General features: G+C 37.7%; 1 protein-coding gene across 5 annotated transcripts in view; it reads left to right on the forward strand.

Moving 5' to 3' along the window:
• The window catches only part of SEC24D (SEC24 homolog D, COPII coat complex component), a 135,530-nt gene that overhangs the window by 91,184 nt on the left and 17,457 nt on the right, over positions 1-26,889 (forward strand). For all 5 annotated transcript variants that reach the window (XM_030025526.2, XM_030025511.2, XM_030025518.2 and 2 more), the window contains 4 exons: positions 2,171-2,282; positions 3,641-3,768; positions 22,139-22,277; positions 24,006-24,121. In XM_030025526.2, coding sequence (XP_029881386.1) covers positions 2,171-2,282; positions 3,641-3,768; positions 22,139-22,277; positions 24,006-24,121 — 495 coding nt within the window. The remainder of the gene's footprint in view (positions 1-2,170; positions 2,283-3,640; positions 3,769-22,138; positions 22,278-24,005; positions 24,122-26,889) is intronic.

Below are 26,889 nucleotides of genomic sequence, written 5' to 3' on the forward strand. Positions count from 1 at the left end.
TTAACAAATGCCCTTAATAGGTCAGTCATTCCTAGTGTTTCAGTATGGTGCTTTTTACGTAAGAAGGATAAAATGGTCTTGTCTAATTAAAAAAAAAAAAAAAGGAGGAGGGAGGTGGGGAGAAGGAGGTCTGGCATGAAAGCATGGACTGATGTCTTGTTTCAATTACACATGTAGAATAAACAGCCTTGACTATGACAGCAATGTTAAAATAGGTTAAAAGGTTTGTTTAAGCAGCACAGAGAAGATCAAAATGACATGATGACATGTTTAAAAGAAACATGATCTGGGTCAATGTCTGTAAAGGGCAAAAAGCTAATTCAGAATGAGGAATAAGTATGACCATGTGTATTTCTCTTGTTATATTTACATTATATAATTACAGTAGTGTGGCCAGATAAATTTGCTTCTTATCTGTAGCCATTGTTGATTTATATTTTTCTTACATATGTTAGAGGTTGATATGTGCTCTGACATCTATGAAAACTAGCATCTGGGCTTTGTCAACAATTATTTCCAAGAACAATGATATATTTAGGTCACTTAACTGCAGAATACCATGGTACATTGATCCTTTGCAGAGCTAAGTCTGAAAGTGGTTTGCTTTCTTCAGCCAGTGGATCTTTTTAGAGCAAAACCTTTTTCCTTCTAATGCAAGAGTTAGCAATAAGTATACAAGCCAAGGAGGCAGGGAAAAGTAATCAAGCAGAAGATATAACAAGCTCTCTGAGGACTGTATTGTATATTTAAATTGCAATGCAAAAACTTTATTGGGGGGGGGGGGGGGGGAAAGTTACAGGCCCCAGATTATTTCCAGTGTGTTAGGAAATACCTCTTGGACAATGATCAATAAACTCTATGCAACTAATTTTGGTTTTCTTCTCTGTTTGCTTTCCAACAGAGGCTTCTGAACTTCCCTAGCTATTATTAGAAATTCATGTGCAGTGTAAAGATACTATTCCATGGCATACCAGCAGCGGCAGCAAAGCCAGTTTCAGAAATTCCCTGTCTCATTCCTCTTGCCTCTCACAGCTGTTTGGCTACTCCCTAAACCAGATTGCTGAAGAGATAGTTTCTCTGAGGGAAGAGGAGGAATAATGGTATCATCTCAGTGAGCCGGTTTATGGTGTGGAACAAAATACACCTTTATATAACTTCAGTTATATCCTGAAAAGTATCAAACAGGTGTGAGGGACTGTGCAGAAGTGACAGGGGAGGAAGCGTATGGGAAAGGAATTTGTTCGGTAGTAAAGTCAGCTTCATGAGCGTTTCATGACATTACATGGTAAATTGCTATAAACAAGGCTTCAACCAAAGTAAATCTGTACATGATCAGAGCTGCCTCATTTTAATAAAAATTTCTGTGATTGCTCTCCTTTACTTTCTTTCTAGGAGGAAGTTCACAACATGGTAGTCTGACCTAGAGAATGAAAACCCTGAGCTCCAGTGTTGAAATGCTACCTAATGGCCAACAAGGCTTTTCTCAGGACTTTAAATTGCTGCTTTCTAAGTGGCAGTGCTGAAATATAGCTCAGCTAGGAAGGGGATCTACTATGTAGATTATTGTTTATTTCTTAACCACCCTGTGCATGGAGCCTAGTCAGGAGGAATGGGGGCTAACCCCTCCCACCCTTGCAATCTGATCAATTACCTGTACATTCATGTATGAAGAACTGCAACTGGCACAACTATGGTCATACAAAAGATAACCTGGTGTATATGGCATCTGAGTAAGGTGATGCAACCTTGCACTTCAGTTTGATCTGGGAGAACAGAAGGCCAGATTCAGTAGCAAGGAGTTATTTACATCATCAGTCTCCTCAATTTGCTGGCTAGCCTCTCTTGAAAAGGTCTGTCCTCCTAGTAGTCAATATACTTACTCTAAACAACTCATTTGTTCACTGTATATAGGTCTTATCCACCCCAATGTGTAGTGTTACCCCTGAGTTCCAACAGGCAACTGCAGTTGTAAGAGTTATACTGCTCTGCTGTGTGTATAATTTTCTAGTTGTTAAGTGTCCAGAAGCCTGTATTGCGGTAGGTTTATAGCACCTCTGCTTAAGACAATGTCAATAGTGTTACTTGGTGTAGATGTTAGCATAACTGTTTATGAACGTAACTGAATGCATGGCTTACCTTTCTCATACTCTTCTTGCTTCTTACTCATCAGATTCAAGTAATTGAAAATGATAAGGCTTCTAGGGGAGGGCAGATCTATGCTACAAACACAAGAGGACAGGTTCCTCCTCTTGTCACCACAGACTGCATAATCCAAGACCAAGGTAACTGTCCTTGTTACTGATTTATCTAGAAAGATAAATCAAATATAATTTAAAAAAAAAAAACTTAAATTCTCAAATTTCTCATCTGAAAATGATGCTCCTTACTCTGAATTGGACATGAGATGGGAAACTCCCTTTAAAGGAAAAAAAAAAGGGGGGGGGGGGGGGGGGGGGGCGGGGAGAAGGGGAGTTGAATTCTTACACTTTGCTTAACACCTTTTCTACCTTTCCTGACCTCTAAAATAATATGAATAGTTGAGACAACTTTTCTTTTTAACTTAAAATTTTTCAAGGTTTTAAATTACAACTTGAAAATCCTTTTTGTATTCTTCTGAAATTTTGAAAGATGGACACTAGAAGAGGCAGTGAGACTAGCACTGTTACGTTTTAAGATACGAATTTTGGAAAATTCTATTCAAGCGATAGGGGCAGCGTACAAGCTGTCTAGTTGACTTAATTTTTTTCCTTTGGCCAGTGTATCTGCCTTTGCCTAGAGCCTGGAAGTACAATATTCCATGTGCTGCTCTTGACAGCAGGCTTGATATTTTCATGCAGATTAAACTGATGGTATCATTTAGTCCAGCGTTAATTTATCAGTGCTTGGATAAACTGTATAAAATGTACAAACACATCAAGATTTTTTGGCGTTATCTGAGAATGGGGTAATGCAGTTCTGATGAACAAAGAAATTCCTTTCAAGAAGCTGAGCAGAGCTGCAGCTTGATGTTAAAAAAGGAGCATAAGGAAGCTGATTTCTGAACTCCTGTTGCCTTTCCAGTCCTCTTGTTTGCAGTGCACAGCACAGTTTCTCACTGAGGGAACTGAGCTAAGTGTGCTGCAAGAAGTGGCGTGGTTATTTTAGCACACTATATTTTGCAAGATAAATGAGCATGGTGATGTTAACACAGATATACTGTTTTCTGGATCGGAGCTAGCTCATTAGAGCAGTCTTAACAATAGGTATCAGTCTGCAGCATTTCTGTATATACAGTGTTGACATTTCCACTGGGGATTTCATCCATATTATTTTCTTTTAAGACCTTAGATATGATAGGTTTCAAACTAATCTCTGTTGAGATTCTTATTGCAAATAATTGTGGGGTTTTTCTTGATATGTTTAAATCTCTGCTTTAAACTCAAACAGCAAGAAAAGATTTACCCACAGGGAGGGGCAATGGGCTGACATACAAAGAGGAGGGATGGGCAGAAGCTTGCATGGGAGGAAAAAAAGCATGTATTTAACATAGCATATGCGCTTGTTGCTTTATGTTGCTGTTTTGATTTTTCTGGTTTGTGTTTGGGACAGGTGGGTTCCTTTTTACAGCCTTTCATTCTGCATGCTATATTGGGTGTTCTAGGCCACGCCAGCCCTCGTTATATCCGATGTACTACCTACTGCTTCCCGTCGTCTTCAGATATGGCCAAACAGGCTCGCATTCCACTGGCAGCTGTCATCCAGCCTTTTGCTATTGTTCCACCGAATGAGGTAAGGACTAACTGAATATTAGTCCTATATGGTTTTGTCTCCTAAATATTACGGACTTGTTTTTCTCTGATAGGTTTGGGGGTGACAATGTTTTACCTCTGACTGTGAAGGAGTAAGACAGTAGAGAGATGGCAGAAGGTTATGAGATGTGTTTGTGTCATGATGCAAATTCAAGGGTTAAAAATCTTTGTTTAGAAAAGGTACAAGAGTGACAACTGTAGTCTGAACCACTAGGTTCCTGGTGTTCCCCCAACTGCCTCTAGTTTATGCCAGCTTTGTCAGTTGCTTGCTCTGCTGGAACTCCGTAGGTATAGGCAAAGACATTAAAAGAGGATGACCACAAACTGTGTCAAGTTAATTATAAGATGTGGACAGTTACATTCAAAGAATGACATTTTTCCATTTAGTTCTCTACAAAATAATTTAATTTCACAACAGACTGAGAAGATAATTGTATTTTCTGTTTGGGGCATCTGAGTCATAGGAAGAAGACAAATGTAACCATCCATTTTTGGTACTCATTTGGAGGTACTAACCCATTCAATTCCTTTTCTCACATTACCATCTCTAATACCTCATCATATTCCAAACGTATCCATAGTTCTTCTGGAAAGTATTTCTGCAGGTTGACAGTATCCTGTGGTCTTAAGACAGTTACCCAGATTTCCTGGCATCCCCTAAGGATTTTATCAGTAACAGGGATAAAACCAGTTTTCAAGTGCAGCATTTAGCTGCATAATCTGTAGGATCATCTTTCTTGTTCTTCAACTCCTGCCTTCTCCATTGCACAGCTTCTAAATTCTGCAAAAAAGGTCTGCAGAATGGATTTCCTTTTCATGTGCTGCACTAATTTACTTTCAGAGCGCCGTTTGCTGGGAAAAAAAAGGGGATTTCATGGAAGTTGTAGTATGTGATTGTGTCTTCAAAAACTCCTCATAAAATACATGCACAGAAAAGCCTAATTAAAATTGCAAAGACTTTCAGAGCTTGGTTTTGCAGTCTTTGATTTTTCTTTAACTTTGTTTTATTACTTGTAAATTCTTAGGGTTTTTTGAAAAATATGTTGGAAAAAAACAGATGTTGTTCTTTATCAGGATGGATAACTTCCAATCTAACGAGCCTCTGTAATTTGAATTAAGAGTATTATTTTAGCAGGGTAGTATGTAGTTATCTTCTCTGTGGTCCACAGGGAAATAGGATGTATTGCTTGCGGTTCTGCAGATACTGAGTCTCACCATTTGTCTACTAGACAGCAATTTGGGGTTTCATTCCAGTTCTTGAGGGGAGTGTGCAGACTTGGCTTGTTGCCGTCCTGCATTTTCTCCTAGATGAAACTCCTGCTGTTGCTTCTCGACCCCTTCACTTTACCAGCCAACTTTTATTCTTTACTACCCTTTATCCCAGTTTCTGTGCCCAGGTGACACTTACCGATTCTGCTTTCGTGTTGGCTCTTCATTTGTGCATCTTTCACTTTCAGTCTATCTCTAATCGTTTATGTCCCCCATGCATGGCTTCCCTGCCTCCTGCATAGTATTTGGATAGGGTGATCAATGAGTTCCTAAAATCTAAATCTCTTCTGCACACATAAATTAGCAGTATGTACAAACACTTGTACTTGGCCAAGTTCAGGAGCGTTTTCCCAGGGTTGGCAAAAAGATGTACTCAGTAACCTACCCGTTCTGAAGTGTTAGTACTCTCAAGCTGTTGGAAGGGTCAGTGGAATTCATTAATCTGTAAAGAGCAGTGTATTTTTCCCTAGCCTCTTTTTTGGAAGAGGCTAAAAAACCTCTGAAAAATGTGTCTCAAAATTGGCAAAAGTCCAGTGTGGAAAATTTTAGTCTGAACAATTAGAGCTTGGTAAAGTTATAAGAACTGAAGAGATGGCGTTACAGTAGGAAGCGCTGGGCAGCCTTAGCTGAGGCAGTTTTTCCGAGGCTTGCCTGTGCCCTTTGTCTTCACTGCTGCTGCCAAAATAAAATCTTGCTCTTAAGATCTTCTAATAAAAATGGTCTTCCATATGGGATTTATAACGACTTTAATTCTGAAAAGCCACTTAATTTGAAAGAACTGGGATTTTTATAGAGGTAAAATACATTCAGCGGTTTATTTGTGTTTCTGAATTTCCTAGTATGGTGCATTCTGACTGGAACTAGTGACTGCAAGGCACAGAATGTTCCTTGTTTCAGAATATCTAGCCTATCTTATGGATAGTGCCTTTTAACAGTGCCTATAGGTGATGCTCACCATGTGTTACAGGGCTCAGTACAAAGCGGGATTCTGTCTAATCTCTTTATCTCTTGATAAACAGCATGTTGTACATAGTAACTGTTTAAAATAATGATTTTTTTTCTTCTAGCCTTTTAATGAATAGTTTCCCTTCATTCATCTTTGCTGCAGCTCCAGCTGCAGATATGTCTCTGTTTCTGCTGTTTCTAATATACTTAGTGTTAGCACCCAGAGAATTTCAGTTCTGTTTCTTTTCAGAGGAGGAGGAAGAAAAGCAGTGACTGCAAGGGTTTAGTGGACCATGGATGTGAAATGGCCACAAATGTTTTGTGCAGCTGGTAATATGGTTAGGAACAGCTGAGAAACTGACCTATCTCACTTGAACTGTAAGAACTTCAGCAAATCTACGCAGTTTACATAATCCATTATCATGCATATTACATAGACCATGCCTTTCTGTGTTAGTAAAGCCATATTTAAAAAGCTGTGGGCTATCAGGGTCATTGAAGTGACTAATAGACTTCGGAGTGTTCCATAAATATAATTCTTAATTAATTGGTATTTTGCTTTGATCATCACTTATAGTTGAGGATTAATTTAAAATAGTATATAAAATATATTGGCATTTTCAGTGGTCTGTTGCCATAGAATTCATGTCTGTCTAGGTTTTTTTTGTTTGGTTGGTTTTTTTTCTATGCCATTACTGTACTAAGACAGTTAGAAACAAAGGAAAAACCTAACCTTGCTCCCATTTCCAAATAATACAAGGATTCAGTGCAGTCTTCAGATGGCTTGTTCTTCCTTTCTGGAAGCCAATCCTGAGTGTGGATTTTGATTCTTTGAGAGGATTGTTTTTTGCATTGATGAAGCATTATGTTCTGTCCAGGTGACCTAAATGATAGCAAGAGAACTGTGGATCTTATTTTCTCCTATCCGTGCTTTGTTTGGCACTCTGTAATCTGAACTGCAGCAAAAATTTAGTAAAAAAGCAATGAAATAACTAAGTCTACTGGCACTGTTAGAATTAGATATGTATATGAGAGGGAGAGCACAATTGTACAGACCTTATTTTCTTTCTTAATTGAACACACTCGCCGTTTTGGTGGATGACTTGTAAATGGTGTTACATGTTGGTACCAGTTGGAGGGTTGTGCACTCTGATTAGTGTCTTTTGCTGAGTTTACACTTTGACCATCCGAGCAAAGTGTTGAGCTATTCTTCGCTGTGCAGGCAGTGGGAAGGAATGCCTGAGAGATTCTTCGTCTAAAACAACTGGATAGGAGGGAGTAGGAAAAGGTAATTGGGGTCCCGGAGACGGCAGAGACGTGTCTGTAATGGAGATGGTAGGCATCACTTTGCTGTCAGATCTGTTTTGTTCCTGTTACTCGTTGACAAGGAGATCCTATGAGAAATTCTGTTTGGAGTTTACTGTAGCTTCTGCAGGTTAGCAGCATTCTGTTCTGCCAAGTAGATATTTTTCATTTGTCTCTTCTTTCAGATTTTACTCTGAAGAATCAGTAGTGCTTCAGCTGACAGAGCCTGAAACATTCCCTGAAGTTTTGGAATTAATGTCTGTAATGAATTAAAAAAAAAAAAAAAGGCAAAAAAAAAAAAAGCTGTCAATCGCATTCATAGAAACAGTAGTCAACTGGAAATAGAGCTTTGAGGATTTGTTTCCTTTGACTAAGAGCACAGTGGGATGGAGATAAAAGATCCTGGGAGCTTTCAGATAAAAAGTTTAGGTCCAGTGACTTAACAGTAGTTTTCTCAGAAATGCTCTTCCAGTTTGGAGGTCCAACCTGGAAAAAGACAATTTGGGATTTCAGCATTTCTGAAAGGCAGATTTAAGTTCATTAGTCACTGTGGGTTCTTCTGGGGAAAGTGGAGTGTCTACACACAGGGGCTGGTGTCCCGTCTCCAGAAGTGAAGTGGGAATGTTAGCATACAAAGTGAATAAAAATTTTTTTTAACTAAGGTCTGGGGAAAAAACCGTCAGGAGCTGAGAAATACACAAACTTGAACAGGGACATCTTTTGAAGATGTGCGCAACAGGTATCTCCATTGCCAGTAAAGAATGGGATACAAATTATCCCTGTGGGAGAAAATAAGAACACGAAGTAAAATCATCATGGTGCTAGATAAGGATGTTAAATGAAAAGATCTCATGCATGTCTTTGAATAAGTGTAATGTGGTTTTTGGGGGGGGAACCCCAAAACAAGCAGGGCTTGCCCCTGCAGTGAGAAAGAACAAAATCAAAATTACAGAAATGTAGTGGAATGAAAAGATGAAGATGCTGTTGCTTTATACCCTGCTAAAAACTCCCCTGGCAACTGAGACCTGGTGGAGTAATACTGTGTCTGGGAAGTTCCATAGCATCTGGTGGAAATTCTGAGTTGAGAGGACACAAAGCCAACATAAGTGAATATAAAGCAAGACATAAACATATATCTATACCCGTAGGCTGCAATATCAGTCTTCACATCAAGAGAGGAAAGCTCAACTCCACAACAATTTATAGTTGAAAGAGTAAGAAAGATCTAATGCAGCTAAGATGCAGGATTTCAGGTGCACACATGTAACCTGGTAAAACTGCACAATGAAAACGTTCTAGAGAAGCCATTGTCAAAATTTAAATAGTAAAACTGGCCACACTAAAGAAAAGTTCACAAAGGAGGCGTTACTTCAGTAATGTTAAATCACAAGTGAGAGCAAATTTAAGACATAAATAGTGACCATTCAATAGAGATTGTTGTAGGGTTGTGTTTGATATCGCAAGAGCAGCTCAGTTAGCAACACTTGGCATATAGGCACAGGGCTTCAGCAGAGCAGAGCAAGTGAAATGGGTTTATTCAGAAAAGCCCTCAAGTTGAAAGTTAGAGGGGCAAAAGCCATGGAGGGTACACAGTTTCTCAAAGATTACTACAAAAACCTACAGCCAATCTAGGAAATTATAAACTAGTGAACATTACATATATGCTATATATCATTCCAAACAAAGGCTGTTAAAACATTCGTGTCTTGCCTCACCCACTTGCCCGGCATCTTAACAGCTGTAGACATTTCTGAATCTTATCTTTTTGAAGTCCTTATCTATTATTTCTCAAAAATAACTGTTCATTTTCACTCTCCTGATTTGGATGATCTATGGAAAGTATTTGTTTGTTATAGATTGAGAATACAGTATCATTGTTTGACAGAACTTATTTTTAGTCCACCAGTGCTTTAGCAACAGTCTATAAAAATAAACTAGCTCTCACAGTTATCATCGTAGACCAAGGCCTACATGAATTTGTTTTGGAGATGTACGAATGTTTCCAGAGCCTGAATAAACCATGTGATCTTGATTTAACATTTAATACTACTTGCTAAAAAAAGGTAGTTAAAAGAGTATTTCATGTTGTAAAAGCAAATATAAACAACTCCAAATAATTATCTATAGTTTTAAATATTTAAATATCTAAATTACCACCTTCTCTGCTTCTTAGTAGTTTTGTGTCATCATTCTCTACCATGTTCTTTACTATTTATTTGAATTTATTTTTTTTAGAAATATTCATTGGTGGGAATTTAATATTTCACTTTTCATTTTCTCCCTAGTTAATTAACTACTTAAAAGATGAAACTGGAATGGAATTACTTCTCAGAAATGCTGGTGTTCGTGAACTAAAAGCCATTTAACCTTTTCAGAATAGTGAACTTTGATGATGACCAGTGCAGCTGAGCTGTTTGAAAAGCCATGGTTTCTACAGGGGGTGATAGTATGGTTTCCTAGGTAGAGTTGTGAGGTTAGCAGAAGCTAAAAGTTAAGTGAGGTGAATAACTAGCACATGATGCAATGTTATAAATATTTTTTCTTTTTCAAGAACAAAGTCAAGTACCAGAGTACGAATTTTCTTTTAGACCCCAAGTCTGCTACTTTGGGTTTTAAATAAGTCATTCAAATGTTAAATAAATATGAAGAATTAGGGAAATCCGCACGCTCTTGCAATCTACCCTGGGCTCAATGGGGACTCAGGTTCTGCTGTCCATATTCTGTAGCTAGTAAGAAGGGCGAGGAGGCTGTAGCTTTAGTTTGAAGCGTATTTTTATATAGACACGTACATTTATTAGTGGTTATGTGCTCATACAGAACTTTGGTTTGAGGAGAGCAAGGAGTGCTTAATTTGCAGGCAGTGTGAAACAATTCCAACTAAACATCTTAAGAGCGGCTCCTTTCTGTAAGGGTTGTGTTAAAAAGCACATACTGCAGAACACATTATTGAGGTGCTTGCTGATAACACCTACCCACTGTAAAAAGCCGTCATTTGTATTTTACCCTTTGATTTCTGTCTTTTATTTAGTTACTTATTTACAGGAGGCCCTTCCCCCATACTGCATGAGAGCTTAGCTAATTTAAGAGCTTTTGATGAGGGATTCTATCAAAAGACTTTTTTCAAAAGGAATACATTATATCAACTAGGTCATGCTTATCTGCATGGTGGCTGACTCTTGACAGAACTCAATAGATCTGTATGTCATGACATCCCTCCACAAGAGCCACATCAGCTCTTCCTCTGTATATCCTCTTTATCTGTGTGTATTTTTATGTTCTCCTCCATTGTAGTACCTACCAATTTGCTTTCTGTGCAAGCAGGACTTGCTGGCCTGTAGCTCTGGGATCACCCAGAAGTTCTTTGTAAAGTTTCTTTTTGCATTGCATTCTTTCCTTTTGGGCACTGAAGCTTATGTAAGCAATTGGTTTTATGTACAGTTCAGCAATTTCACACTGTGAGCCTTTTTAGACAGGAATTGCGTAGTTAGACAGTAAAATTGTCCATACTACTAGTAAGCTTTTTTGAAACTACTAAAAGATGATAGTTTTAAGAAGACGTTCTGAAGAAAAGATTCTGAAAGAGTGATTGGTGACAGTTTTGCCCTGCTTTCTGTTTTGAAATGTCTCACCCTTCTCAATGATGGCTTGTGACTTTGTAATGGGACTCTGTCCCATATGTACTTGGGACTTGATGTGAGATTCCTCTTGATATTCACAACTACTGGAAATGAAATGTCAGAACTTCTTGAATGTTTAATGACCTTTTTCCTTTGTGTAGACTTCATATGATGCTTTGTATCTAGGTTATTAAAAATTGCTTCTTGTCTGTTGACAATACTGGACTTCTTTCCAGTGTAGGTACCAAAAGCCTTCCTCTTTTTGAATGAGTACTTCACAGCAAAAACAGCAGCTGTTGACCAGTGAGAAGATAATATTTTGTTATCTCTGAATTGTAACCGGGACAGGGTGCTTTGCATGCTCAGCAGTTCTGGTCTCTGGGTTGTCCAAGATCCAGCAGAGAATGATTTTATCAATGTCTTTGGGGCACACTATCAAAGTAATCTGTGCTAGTTGTCATGTTTTTCTAAAACACAGTGAGAGTAGAAGCCCTGTACATGTGGTATAACTTAATAGTTAGGACACTTAGTCTGACAACCTTGAAACGCTTTTTCACCCTCCAGGAAAGGGGGCTGACCACCAAGGTATTTGCCAGTTTGTACAGAAGAGTTCATTGCCTCTGTTTAAACTCCACAGATGGAAGTCAGTAGACCAGAAAGAGAGCATATGCACCAATACCATGCTGTAGATGACAACTAGGCCAGTTAGTTTCGGGATGGGGCCATGGTACTAGACATTCCTCCTTGTTCTTAGGACTGCCTTGGTATTCTTACAACCAGTCCATTGTCGAGCTATTTGGAACAATCCATCCATATAGAGACTATCCAGGTAGCATAAACTTGTATCCCAAACTCATTGCTGTATACCGCACTGGTAAGTGTGAGCCTAAGCACTACTATTTCTTCCATTTTCCAGATATTACAATAAAAACAAGTTCCAAAGCATCCTTGCTGATGCCTTCATTTGGGAGAGAACTGTGAGACTCTGGTCTCATAGTTCTGAGTCTGCGTGGACGATGGAGCAGGATGGGTATTTGAATATCTTTGTTGCTCTGTCAATGCTGTTTTATTTTAATTTTTTCAACTAGCTAGCACCAGGTTAATGTCTGGGGTTTTTGCATAGCTCCTCTGGGGTGCCTGACTCACCCATGCATGGTACAGAGAGCCCAGAACTCAAGCATCTCCAGGTGCCTCACCCAGAAAGTTGTACATTGCTCTGGAGGCCAGTGTCTGTAAGCTAGGTTTCACAATGCCTAATTTAGAAGTGCATAAATCCTGTATTAGATGAGGCTTACTTTATGGAGTATGCCCCGTGCTAGTCTGCATTTGGTAGTAAAGCATTTGGAATTGGATTGCTTCCCAAGACTTCATAATCTAGGAGAAAGCTTTTTGTTAGCCTATTGGGCTGTAACTACACTCTGTAACTAGAATGAACTTTCAGAGCCAAATTTAGCAAAGGCTTTGGCAGCAGAGCTTTTCCTAATTCAAGTAAATTTCCTGATTTAGTTTTTTTCTGCCTTTTTGTTTTTAGTGTACATTTTAAAATACTCTTAAAGTGCACTCTTTAAAATACTTCTGTAGTATGTTGTTCCATGCACCGTTGTTGTTACGGTAAGGAGGTAATTCTGAAAGAGATGGGGACAGTGACTTGAAAATGTGACATTTATATAAACCTTATTCATATTGTAATCAGAGTTCCTGATTAATTTTTTACAAATTTGAAATTTAGACTGGGAAAATGCCTTTATAAAGATGTTGTAATTAGTTTCTGATAAGTTGGAGACTGTCTGTTCTTCAGAATGGTAATGGCAGGATAAAAACCTGACTAAGCAACAGTACATATAGAAGGGAAAGAAAAAGTAACGTTCATATCCACTTAATTAGCTGGCCAACAATATTGATAATTTGTTTTGCCATCAAAAAAGACACTCAAGTAAAAAATCACTTTAGCTATCGCTAGATACCTCTAACTGAAAATAGCTGCTTGAATGGCATCTGCCATTCCATGTGTGCATTTTCCTCTACGGACTCTGAAATGGTGTTTGACTCCTCTTGTGTGCTGGCCAAAGTTGATCATAGCAACAGCAGCAAATTAAACATTATAAGACTGTGCAAGCTCTAACCTTAAGCTGTCAGAGATGTTACTCAGTTACCTTGGAAACTTCACAGAGTCAGAACACACTGGTATTTAGTAAGTTCAGGAGGAATAGTTTGGTTTGCTTTTTAAACTGAAGTTGTTAATGCATTTTCAGTTTATATGTATTTTAGTTATCTGTGCATGTTAGTGCAGTATTGTATTTTGGATGCAACCACATGAAGTGTATAATTAGATATAAAAAATGCTTTTTAAAGTTGAATAGAAAGCTGATGTTGGGGGGGGGGTTGTGGTTGGGTGGTTTGATTTGGTTTGGTTTTTTTTAATGTCAAACAAATGTTGCACTGGGTTACATCTAGGGCCTAATCATAGCAGGCTCTAATGCTGTCCTGTAGAAAAATAGGAGAGACTAAGCCTTCTTTTACAGAATGTCCCTTCATTGATCCTGCGGGAAGGGAAGTTCCTCTTCTTGTAGGACAGGAAATAGGTGGAGGGGGCTGCTTTTTCATGTGGTATTTAACAGAATTAGATAATCCATGCTTGCTAAATAGAGGCATAGATTACCTCTTCAGCCCCAGAGTAAAAGAGCAATAGAACAGGTCTGTGCCCTTAGCAGGATTGCTTAGCTCATAACTCAGTTCTGCACAGCCCCCAACTTGTGACATTCAGCTATAGCTCAGTGTTAATAAAAGAGAGGAGGGTAGTTGCATACAAACATTATTATTGTCTGGAGGTTCTGGAGTCTGCTTGAAGCATCCCAGCTATCATAGTAGTAAAAGTATTCATGGAGGAGAGACTCAGAGTATGAACATTCCTACCTGATGTGGTATTTTTACACTAGTAACAGCTAGTTTTGCTATTGACCTTCAAAACTAACGTCATAGAAGAGACTTGACTTTCAAAAAGGGTATTAAACTCATCCCAAATGTCCTTGCTTCAGAGGTGAAGATACTCAGTGCTGCTTTTTGTTCACATAACAAAAATTCTCCTTATCCTTTCTAAGTACTCCTGTGGCAATTGGCTAGCTATAGTGGGCTTGTGAATGCAGCATGACACTTTAACTACAGTTCTTTCTGATTTCAGTGGAAACAAATAAATTAGCCTTAGAGGCATGTTTCATAATAAACATTGTTCAAGAAGGCCTGCAGGTAAGCAGAACTATTTTATCCACCTCCAATTAAAACACTTAAACTTGTCTATGCTTTTTTTCTAATTAAAGTTTCTTTAATATGTTTGGCTGTGCAAAAATAGGAGCAAGAGAGTTCCTATTGTAGAACATTCTCAGGAATGCAAACATAAGTAGTCACTTTAAAAAGTCACAGTAATGCCTTCTAACAAAAGAGGAAACAACTCCAGGTTTTCGAGAAGGAAAGAAGCCCTCCATTCATCAGACTTTAATGCATGATCTTAAGTCAGTAATTGCTTTTATCTCAAATGCTGAAAAATATTTTATATATATGTATATCACATATACACACACACGCGCATATATATATACACACACACACACATCTGTCTATCCACCTATATATGTGTGTGTGTATGTATAAAAAGAAAAAAACCCACATATTTGGTCTCTAAAGTTGACGATAGCCCAGCAGGCCAGAATGGTCCTGAAATCCGAAGTTATGTTTTGATTTTATTCTTGCTACAAAGACATGAATAACATTTATAACGTACTTCTGATGCAGAATTTCATCTAGGACAATTGTTGCTTCAGAGATCACTATGCTATGTTTAGATTTATTTACAACTTAAATATTTGTTCCCTAAACCTAGATCTGCATGTTCCACGAGTACTATGTGGAGTGTTGCTTGATTGGCTATCCTAAGGATATTCTAGAGCATGTTAGAAATGGTCAAAGCTGTGTTTGCATTAAATGGTCTTTGACGTTCTAAAACAGAATTGAAACACCAGTTTGCCCCTTTTCTTTGTATGTTATAGGCTCTGCCTGTATTTTAAACTGTGGTCTTAGATTTATCATTTATTTAGCAACCTTGAAAAATTTTATGTGAGAGTAAACTAACATTGATGTGACCATACAGCACATGGAAGAGACTGGGCCTGTCAAGAAGTAGTCAGTAGTAATAGTATTTGGAGCCTAAATTCTGTCTGCTATTTTGAAGATCCTCTAGAGCTCTTTTGCAGTGATCTGCAAAAAAATAAAACTGATGCCTGAATGAGGTGTCTTTAAGAGTTCTATTTACTTCTGTAAAATATATTGCTAAATATCTTTTGTTTTGTTCTGTGCTGAATGAGTTTCAAGCCAGACAGAGAACAAATCACTGAAAATCAAACTTCTAATTTTATTGTGAAACTCCTGTGATCAGTAAAGCTAGACTACCTCCCTTGTAATTATTACTCACCATTTCTGTAGAGAAGCTTCCTAAAACTTGCCTATCTTATTTTTCAATGGTTTTACAGCTATTGTGACAATAATGCCTAAAAATGTCAGACAAGGACTGCAGTGCTGGACCATCTGTGATACTGATATGTAGGAAGTGGAGCTGTGGATTAGTACAGGCATGAACCTGAGTCCTCTCATGTGATTTAATGTGTGCATATCACCCTCAGGGGTGCTAACAGGAATTAGGGTGGGAGGGCAGATGACATGGCAACAACAACAATGTCCTGGGGTAGTTTGTCTGTCTGTTAAACATTCCTTTGTTCTCTTCTCGTGTATCTGCCTCTGCACCAGCTCCCATTCTTGCTAGGATGAGCGTAGACTGGACTGAGGCAGGTCTTGCTTGAGATCTGATTGTTTTAAAGTGCTAACATTTTGAAAGTCTGTTGTTCAGGACAGTTTCTTGATTATCCAATTTCACGCTCCTGCTTATATCATCAGTTAATCCTGGCTGCTGACCTTCACTTGAGATACAGCATGTCCGTACATCCAAATAACAGTCAGCACTTCAAAGCTGAGAAGTGCTGGAGAGCGCTGACTTGTTAACGCTTGGTATTCCTGGTCTGGGATTGTGACCAGGAGAACTCTTGGTGCCTCTGTTAAGCATGGATAGTAAACTTTTTTTCCTTTTTTTGGCTCTGCCCCGCCTTTCTGTCACCTGTATGATATGGAAGTTCTAAAGAAGCAAGCTAATTTTGGTGTTTCTTTATATCAAAATTTTATCATTATTACAAGTATTTTTTCCCCATCCTCAAACTTTTCAAAATCCTTCTTCTCATGTTGAACGGAGTAGCCTGTATTTACACTCTTCATGCTGGCAACTCTATTCAGTTAATTGCAATACTCCACTTAAAAAGGGAATGCCGAGTAAGGATTTCAAGGATAGTCTGAGGTATGATCCACTGAAATCAGTAACTGTTTTTCTGTTTATTTTATTACACACTGGATCATATCCCATGTGCATTGTCAACTTGAAATCTTCAGCTACCATGCCACGGTATTTTTTGCGCTGCTGGGTATGCAGGTGAATGTTCAGCCTGGGTCTGGAGGGGTTTTGAGCAAGAAGGTTTGAACATGCTTCTTGGATTTTTATGTGGTCTGTAAAAATCTGGATAGAGCCAAGAGATACTGCGTCACGTGGCTGCCGCTTTAGCCATGCTGCAGTTATGCAAACAAACAAGGAAACACATGAAAAAGGACTGTGTTATGGAAAATACTTGAACCTGCTGTGAACCTTGCAAAGGAGATAGTCCAAATTGGCTTGAGTCATCAGCTGAGGAGGCTGATAGCATTCAACATCTAAAAACCAAGAATAGGCAAAATAATTTCTGTCTTCAGAGGGAATGGCTTCTGATAAAAGGCAGTAGGAACATCACAAAGGGAAATGCTTTCGTGACGTTTTAATGTGAATCAGTAAAGCAACTCAAAACCAAGGGATTATTTGTAGACTGGTTAATCTTTCTCAAAAGCAATCTGTGGTGATATAATAAAAGAAAACAAACCCCTTCAACAGTCCTAGGAAATGGAGACAGTTTTGTTCATGACCTAGTTTTTTTTCCTAAAACATCAGTGTTACATGTCAAAATTCCCTTTGATTATCTGAAGGAGTTTTTCTTCATCTCTTTACTGTACTCATTGAACACAAGGTTTACTTGGGGTAGAGGTACCACACTTAACCAACAGCCTTCTCCTCTGTTCATTAGGAAGTTGTATTGTGCAGCATATCTTAAAATTTTCATATGAATATTTTAATAATTAGACTTTGCATCAATGTGAGTGTAAATAATAATTCTAGAAACACTGCCTTTTTGAATTTGTTGCCCTTGCAAACTGCACAGCTTGTCTGCTTAATGAACTGTCTGGATTGAATAGTTGGCAGTTTTGTGTCTCTTTTTTCTGTTAATCAGCCATGCAAATACAATGTTTAGTGTTTGCTGTACATCAGAAGTATAAAATATTTTATCTGCTGTAGGACTGCTGACCATGGAGTATAATTTTAAGGAACTGTCCTCTTGAAAGTCATCAGGAGTTACGTATCTGTGCAGCTCTCCAAATCTGTGAGATATTCTTCCTTTTGAAACAAATAGCCCTCATCTAAACATGTCCTGAAATCTTAGATGCCCTAAATCTGGGGGTTTCATGGGCATGATTTCAGAATTGTTTACCCCTGAGGTAATTTGCAGTTGAAACAGCAACTTGTCAGGTGTAGTATAGAATGTTACGTTGTGTAGAGTGACCCTCCATGTTTCCAGTGGTAATGTTCTTCAGAAGCATATAGAAGAACTGGTGGCAAGTTCCTCTTCTCGTGGGGATGAGTAAGGGTGTGATAGAGACGCTGATCTAACTGAAAACCACACTCGTGGAAAGAATTCCTCTTGGATGTAGCCAGACTTCGCAAGCTATGTGGGCCTCTTTTCAATACGATAGCGTTCCTGTTGTGTCAGTGCTGGGGTGTTAAATGCACCTAAACGATGGTGGAGTCAAACTCAGGGCAAAAATGTAGCTCCTAATGTAGACTTGTCACTGTGCTGATAGGGTCTATGTCAAGGAGTAGATAGGAATCCGCTTTGGCTGTGGTAGGTAGGAAAAGGCAAAGACAAGGTGCGGTGTCCATCACATGGAGATTTGTCTTGCAGCACAGCTACAAAATGTTTTCGTGCAGCCCAGTCTGTATGCCAGTCTGGCAATGAAAACAGATCCTGTATATATTTTACTTTGTTGTGTGATAAATGGCTGGTTTTCTTCAGTGTTTGCGTATGCCTCTCTTGTTCTCCAGAGACTCTCTCTCCTATGATTTTTCTCTTTAGAACGCCTTTCCAGAGATGTGCCATGACAGTCTTGAGCTTCATCACAGTTCTTACTCCTACACTTATAATTTCCAGCTGTGGCCCTCATCCTGCAATATGAATACAGTGATACTTTGCAGGCATCACAGGGAACCCTCAGGAGTGTGTCAGGACTTTGTTTTTATAGCAGGCAATAGTAATTCAGCTTTCTTAGACTTTAAAGTGCAGGTTACAGTCCCTTTGGAAATCTTTATGGATGTATTTCATCTTGGAGCTGTGCCACCAATGTCTATCTATTGCTTTGTGATACTGTTCTGACTCCTGAGAGATGTTCTTGCTGAAATATTTCCAAAATAAAACTCTTGCTATCGCAGCTATATTTGGACTAATAGTGGGATAAGTTATGGTTTATCAGATCGGCTTTAAGGACTTGCACTCCAGCGGGACCCTGAGGTTCCAGAGAAGGGAAAGTTTATGCAGGTCTCTTACAGCATTTCCCGTATCTTCTGCCCAATTCTCCTTTGCTTTAACCTAAAACTATAATGTTCTGCCTCCCAGCACAACTGATTCTTTCTGCCTCTCTACTCTTTTGGCTTACATAAAAGGAATCCCTTTTATGTGTCCTGTTCAGATTTAGGCTACCAAGTGTTAGTTTCATCATTGGTTTTGCAAAATATTTATATTTTGAAAGTGCTGGAACGCCAAAAATCAGTGTTCTTTTTTGTGAGGTCCGTCTCCGTTCTTGATTAGGTGGTCCAGATAGGCAAAGTGGACAAAGGTTTGTGAAGAGATGAGGGGAAAGAGAAGTGTAAGGCCATAACAAGTCTACAAGTATAGCAAATGTCCAAATAATTATGGTAGATATCTAACTTGATTCACTTATTATTGGTAGAGATTTAAGAGAGGAGAGAAAGAAAACACTGATACTTTATAGGTGGAAAGGCAAAAGAAAAAGGAGTATTGCATTTGTTTAGAAAACCAACCAACCAAAACCAAAAAAAGGTATTTTAAAATTTTATCTTATTCCCCTGCTCCTGTGAGAGTTTGCCACTGACTTCCATGGGACCATAAACAGATCTTTGCTTTATCCTCTGGTATGCAGTGACATCTACAGAAAGTGGAGCACATCAAACAAGGCTTTCCCATTTAGTACCGTGTCTTTTTTATGACTGTTTTTTTCATGTATCCATTAGTTGAAACTTATAACTTTATTTTATGCTTTTTAATGCATGTACAGTATCATTTATCTTTGTACATTCCTGTGGAGATCTACCTATTTATTTTTAAAAAGTTACTTCACCCTGACAGAAGTTATTTTGACAGTTGGAAATGCAACAGCAGTTTACATACCCAAATTACTTTCTCTTGATGGGTAGAATGTCTAGTCTTACACTGTAATGCCCTAGAAGATTTCAGTTTTATTGAGGTAAAGTTACTTTCACAACTGTGTTGTTCACATCAAGAAGTGGGTTTCTGATGCTTTTGGTCTGAGTGCTTATTCTGAAGTTATCCTACAGATAGCTTTATTATTAGATGTGTTTGTTATTGATGTAACATTTTAAATCATTTAAAGAAAATACTAAAATGTAAATTCCATTTAATTTAAAAAAATTCCAAATGAATAAATCAATAAAGGTACACATAAGGCTTTTTTGCAGGATTTTTCTTGGTTAGGCAAAACCCTTAATTCTGTTGCATACATTTTTGGTTGGTTTTGCTTCATTGATTTTTTTTCCCCTTAATTTTATTTTTTTAAGTTCTGCAAGCTTATTAGGAAGAAAAAATAGCTAGCTTCTGTGGTATGATTTTATTGGTGTTTCATCCTTTATTTCTCTGGGCAAGACAAAACGAATCCAGCCTAGTATATGTTTACAGAACATTGCCTGTGGATATTATTTTCTTAAGACTTGAGCACGTTTTAACCTCATGCACTGCACAATCTCAGTAACTTCAAGACAACCATTTAATGCGTAAAGGTAAATGTGCATGTAAGTAAATCTTTGCAAACATAACCCTTAGGCTACTGAGGCTCTAACCCCACATTTTAAAAAGGACTTTGTAATAAGTAATTTTTTAAAAAGAAACCTAAAGGGAGGGGAAAACTGAAATTTCCACTCCAAATATGAAAAGACAAGAAAAAAAAAAAAAAAAAGCATTATTTTTATTTCTGCTGTCTTTAAAAAGGTAATTTAGTAAGTATGTGTAAGAGTGTAGACACCTAGGCTCTGCACTTCATGGCATTTATTTTTTGATTGTTTTTGGTATTTCAAAATATGATGATTTAGGGGTAATTTTTCTTTACTCTTGGATAATATTAAATGTGTCAAACCAAGGTTTAAAATTACTAAATCAACGTGTATAAATGCATTAGGAGTTGTTTCAGTCTTATTTTTTTCCCCTCTACCAGGTCAGACACTATAATAATATTAACTGCAAACCAGATCCAGGCCTCATTAAACTAATACAGCAGAATGATAATCAGAAAATTGCCAAGTAATGAGCAAAACCCAGAAGTATTAAAACTTATTAAGCGATTGTGGCTGATGAGCAGGTTTTATAGCCAAGGCTTTCATGTCTGAAAAATGACTCTGGTAGTTTGCCAGCTGACATTATTGGTTAATTTGTGTTAAACTCAATTTTCGTAGAAGAAAGAACACTAAGTAAAATAATATCTCAGTGGAGTAGGAGGGAGCACTTAAAACCCATGTAGTAAAAATCTACTCGTATGTATAAAATCCTTGGCAAAAAGCATTAAACCCTTTGGAGAAATAAATGAGTAAAATAGTCTCTGTTAAATATAAAGAAACAATAAAATAGATGTAAGCAGTGAATGCTAGAAGGACATGAATGATTTTCTGGGTATTCAAAGACTCTTATGCTCCAATAAAAGATAAAGTGTATAATAGATGAAATATGTCCATTCCATAAGAAGAGACAGAATAAAAAAAAAAGTGAATATACTAGTGGTAATGTTTTAGCATTCAAAGGCTGTCAGCATTTTTCTTCTTGTAGAGATCTGTTATGTGTCCAAACTCTGGATTTCTTTTCTTATGTGGAGAGATTTTTAGTTGGGATTGAAGGGAGTAAGGAAAAAAGAAAAATACAAAACAGTTTCACAAATATTTGAGCAAACTTCCGTTTTTATAGTGGTTTCATGTATGACTTCTCTAATGTTAAGTATAGTTGCAGGAATCTTTCAATTGCTGCACAGTTATTACTGAAAGAGGCATCTGGAAAATGTCTTCCATTAGCTGTGGTTTTTGGCAGAGGCTATAAGCAAGCATGGCAAGCATGGTCATTGTAATTATACTGACAAGTGCTTGAGATACTGTATTTGTTTGCTGTATGTACTTTCTTTCAATAAATATTAGTATTTCTTCTAAATCTCCTACTCTAGCTGGTGACCCTGACACATTTAAATGTTAGTATAGCATGTAACATGGGAGAATTGGGGGGGTCAGCATTTAAGATAAAATATTTGAAGCTTTCTTAGCTAATACCTGTTTAAGAGATGGTTTGCAATAGCTGAGCAGCAATAGATTTCTTCAGGAAAAGCTCAGTCTGACAGAGAAGGCAAATAGCTGCCTCCAGCTGTTAGTGAGCTATAAAACCCTTTTGCTGGAGAAAATCAGCCTGGAGCCCTAAACTTCCGATGCTTTCAAAACTTCAGAGGCTTTTGGTGTGAATCCTTACTCTCTTTCTAATAAATGTCAGAATATGGCCTGTGAACTTGTAAATTTAGCCCCTCAAGGGCTGTATGGGGTTGAGCCAACTGTACTGCAGATTCTGGGTGAAGGCTGAACCATGAATAATCTCTTGATCAGGTGATCTCTAACAAGAGTTAAGTCTGAGCAGTAGCTTTCTAGCTGACTTTATTTGGTTTCAAGTTTGCATTGCTTTTTGTAACTTCATGTACCTCTTCATCTAGACACCTCTTTATGTTGTAAACCATGGTGAGACTGGACCAATCCGATGCAACCGGTGCAAAGCTTATATGTGTCCCTTCATGCAGTTTATTGAAGGTGGAAGAAGATACCAGTGTGGATTTTGCAATTGTATAAATGATGGTAAGTGATGTTTTCTGATCTGTGATTCATACAAATTCCATGAAACTAAAAAGAAACTATATCCCTAAAATGATTTTCTTGACTTGCTGACTTGATGAGAAAATAGTGAGATGCAGTTACTAGACCTTTTTCACAAATAATAAAAATACTACCCCAGAAAAATACGTAGAAGCATTTGTTCAGTATGATTTAAAAAAATAAATGCATGAAAAATAATGCTGAGTCATGAAGTCCGGTCTTATACCATCAAAACTTTATATAAAAATATTACGTCAACATAGGATACAAAGCTGCTTGTATTGCTAACTGAAAGCAACTTTTGTGTGGAAAAAATTAATTTCTTTAAGAAATCTAAATGCTGAGCAAGAACCAAATATTTACAACCATGTTAGTTTAGTCCTGTCCATGACTGTGGATGCAATGGTTAAATAACCTATTAATCTTACTGTGACAAGTGTTGGTTTTCACAGAAGATACCATGCCATATTTGTTCAAGTGTGCTGCATGTGACTCATAACTGTTCTTGTGCTCTTGGCTAAATCCCAAATCTGCCAGAACTAGCCTTTCTAGACATTTGTATCTAGCTGGATTTCCTCAGCTGGATCACAGCGGTATAGTGCTTTCCCTAATACAGTAATCTTTTCAACTCTGAAATGTGAACCTTGAAAGACTCATTCCAACTTCTTTTCTGCTTGATGCTCAAATGTTTGTGCAAGCATAGCAGATAACAAATTTCATAGTTTGTTAGCAATTTAAACTCTCATAAAGAGAAATCTAAATGCATTGTGAACAGTTTAAGAAAGACATTTAAGTTGCAGTGTTGCTTTAAATCATTACTACAGTGTTTTATCCAAGTCAGAAAGCACTTTAAAGAAGAACTTTAACGAGGACTAAAAATGGCCAACAAACAAGGTAGATATTTCCCCACTCACACACACATATGCTTTTTACAGGCAAAAATGTGAAAAAATAAGCATTCTAATTCTAAATATAAATTGATTGAAGAAAGAGAAGCTAAAATCCAGAGGTGACTCTTCCCCAATGTGACTCTAACCATTAGACTAGCTGTATATAAATTGTTGGTGGCAAACCCACTTGATTTCTTAATGCTTTGGAGTTCTGCACCTTTTATCTGTAGCTGCAGAAGGTTCCCAGTATAATGGACTCAATGCACTTTGCTGTACAGTAGGCCAGGGTTGTAAATCTTGCAGAGCTCTTTCCAGTGAAGTGGTATTTTTCAATAAAGCAGTACACACTTTAGGAAAAGTGCTGTTTTTACTGCTGTCCCTCTGCAGAACTCTGACTACAGTGATTTGAATTAAGCTATGAGTAGACTGTATCTACTGACAAAATAGTCACTGTTAAGTCTGTATCCTGAGGGTAACAGGCTCCTGCCTGTGGAAGTGACCTGGGTCAGTTTTACCTACTCAACCCTGACAATGTAGAGGTGGGAGAATATGGACATTTATAGGGGAATATGCCCTGTCTTCCAAACGCAAAAGGAGCTGGCATTACTAGAATGTTGTGGGGTTTGGCTTGGTTGGGTTTTTTTAAGCCAAGGTGGGGAAGAAAACCCTTTGCAACCTGGGTTAAGTGTTTAAACTCTTCCCTTGATAGTAACAGAGGAACCTACATTAGTACATTGTATCTGTTGAAAGAAATTGTTGGGTTGTTCCCCTTTTTCCCAAAATAGACACGTTTTTTTCTTGCTCTTGTGTTGGCTTTTAGTCCCTCCATTCTTCTTTCAACATCTGGACCACATTGGCCGACGGGTAGACCACTATGAAAGGCCTGAGCTATCTCTGGGATCTTATGAATATGTTGCTACTTTGGATTATTGCCGAGTGAGTATTTCTAGTATGCAAACTAATGTACAATTTTATGTCAAAACAAACAAAATCCTTTAAATACCTACAGTAGAGTAAATACACTTGTAAGCTGAGTATCAGATTCCAGGAACATTCTAGAAAACATAGATAGATGCAGAGAATTTAAGCTTACAATATTATGTTTTGTTCTTTTGTGCTGCAGAGTATGAGACTAGCAAGTAAGAATAACAAACAGTGCAGCAAAGTCATGGATCACCAGTCTTCAACTGGGGCGGTTTTTTGGTCCTAGCTACTATGTTGCCCTGTTTAGAGGATATAGTTGAAATTCTGATGCAGTGTTGCATTTCAGATGCACGTCTTCTATTGGTTTTTGGAGACAGACACATGCCTAAATTGCCTTCCCAATATTGAAAACCTTAGCAGGGGAATTTGACCTTGTAATCCTTCCCTGGCAAGAGTAGTTTCAGTGTTCTGACCAGTAAATAAGTTACAACGGAAGGGGTTCTCTCTCCTAATACTAACTCACTGAAGAATTTAATCCAAAGCCCACTCAAGTCACTGTAAATATTTGTAGTTGATTTTATTAGAGAACTGTATTTGATATGTCCAAAAGCATAAATTACTTAAACTTTTCACACTTTAGCTCATTTTACAAAACTGCAAGTGTGACTTCCTCTGTCCACAGGATGGATATATTTTTCTGTTCTTGCTGAAAAATGGGCAGAATGTTCTTCCTGTCAGTGGAATTAAGGTCATGATAAGGTTAGGCAACTGGATCCTACAAAGTTTTGAAGTAGGTACCAGTAACTTCCTCAGACCATCAAATTATTGCTGGTATGAAGAAAATGAATAGTTTTAATTCTGCTTTCTTGCTAGGGTACTGCTCCAAAATCCAGTGAAATCCCTGAGACGACCTATATAGATGTTATTGAAATCTGGGTTAAACCCCAGAACAGGAGAGAATTGTAGTGAGGCATTACAGAAATACGGTGCAGGATCCTCAGTGTACATCCAGTGTAGCTCCATCAAATTTGGTTAAGCTTTGCTGATTTCTGGCAGCTAAACATTTGAGAACTCATGTGTACTGAATGGCTCTGTGCCATTTTCATGGTTCTTTTTCTCTACTCCAGAATGTAACCCTGTGTGATGCAGTCATCATCACATTGCATCTTTCAGTGCAATGGCTTTTGCCATATAGCTTAAATCAGGGAGTTTCCTTGAGAAGTCATCGAATATGGTCTGTATTCTTGTTGCAAAGACCTGTCCATAGACTTACTAGAATGTTACAAAAAAGAAATCTCTTAGAAAATTAACACTCACGCTGGAAATGCTGAGTCATTAAATTTTACAGAAGTTAACATTATTTTATAATTTATTTTTCATTTTGCTCCAAGTTGCAAAGGTTTAATTCTTTTATAAATCCGGTTTAAGACAGAAGTGAAAAGTCATTTCCCTTTGTGCTTATCAAATGACAAGGATGAACAGCTACAAAAAATGTTAACAAATAACAGCTGTTTTGCATTATGGCGCTCATGCTAAGCGGATGTGGCAAGAGCACAAGCCCTCATTTCTACCATATATACGCAGGGATTCTTTATAAATGGTGATGCGATACAAGAGTTTAGAAGTAGTGTTTGATACTGTTTTTGAAACTAGAATCCAAATACAGTAAACAGAGCAGCTTTTAAAAATACTGGCTAGTTTTAGTTCACAGGAATTAATCTTGATGTATATGAGTCAAATGAAGTGAGATCAAGGGTATAATGTTAAGTTTAAAGTGTGCCAGGACTATGGATAAGTCATAATTCAAGGGTTAGATGATTTTTTTCTTAAATGGAGTTTTCTGAGGTTTAGTTTAGCAAGTATAATTTGGTTAAGTCGTCAGAACTCTGTATAGGAAGGAAGTGAAACAGTATAATGGAAAAGCTGTCTCGAATTTGACACCAAGTGTCCACTACTTGTCTTAATGGGAATTAGGAAAACTGATCTTAGGGAGTATGATGATTACCATTGCTATGTTCACTTTATATGACCTTCTTCCTGGGTACCTCTCTCAGCATTATAATGCTTTATTTGGAAACAAAACCCCTTCATCTTACTTTTTCTTACTTACAGAAACTTGTGTTGGTAGTGTATGTCATGATTTGTATGCCACTTACACTACGAGTAAGAGGAATTCTCAAAGGAATCCATACCAGCCCAAGTCACTGCTGTGTATGCAGCAGTTGCATACATTGAATGTTCCAGTCTCATGCTTTTGATTATCTTACAGAAAGTCAGCTTATTCCTGAAAGAACAGTTCAGTTGTCCAGAATGCACTGGAGCATGAGACAGCAAGAAAGACAGGATGCAGATGATCGTGACTTGGTACTGCTAAGAACTGAGATATTTTAATTCTAGTTCAGTACCTAAGTTTTATTTTCTCTTTTCAGATTGGTTAGAAATCACTTAACAGTTGTTAGACACAAATGCTAACAAAACCCGAATTTAAGTGTTCACATTACCAGAATGGTATTGCGTATCGATATAGGGAATGCAAAAACAGTATGGGTACAGAAAAAAAGGCAGATTTGTGTAAACACTTGAATTTGAGCAGAAAATGTTTGTGTTTCATCTTCTCTAATAAACTGTTAAGCCTTCACATATTTTATTCCATTAGGATGCTATTTTCCAGTAATAATGTTTTATTCCAGGGGTGGACTTGACCCAATACTTGTCAGCTTTCTGCAGTAGTTATTATTTATGATTCACAGCATTTTTCAAACAACTGAACGCTGTATTTA

The sequence above is a fragment of the Aquila chrysaetos genome, chromosome 1 (assembly GCF_900496995.4).
Source record: "Aquila chrysaetos chrysaetos chromosome 1, bAquChr1.4, whole genome shotgun sequence".
Lineage (NCBI taxonomy): Eukaryota > Metazoa > Chordata > Aves > Accipitriformes > Accipitridae > Aquila > Aquila chrysaetos.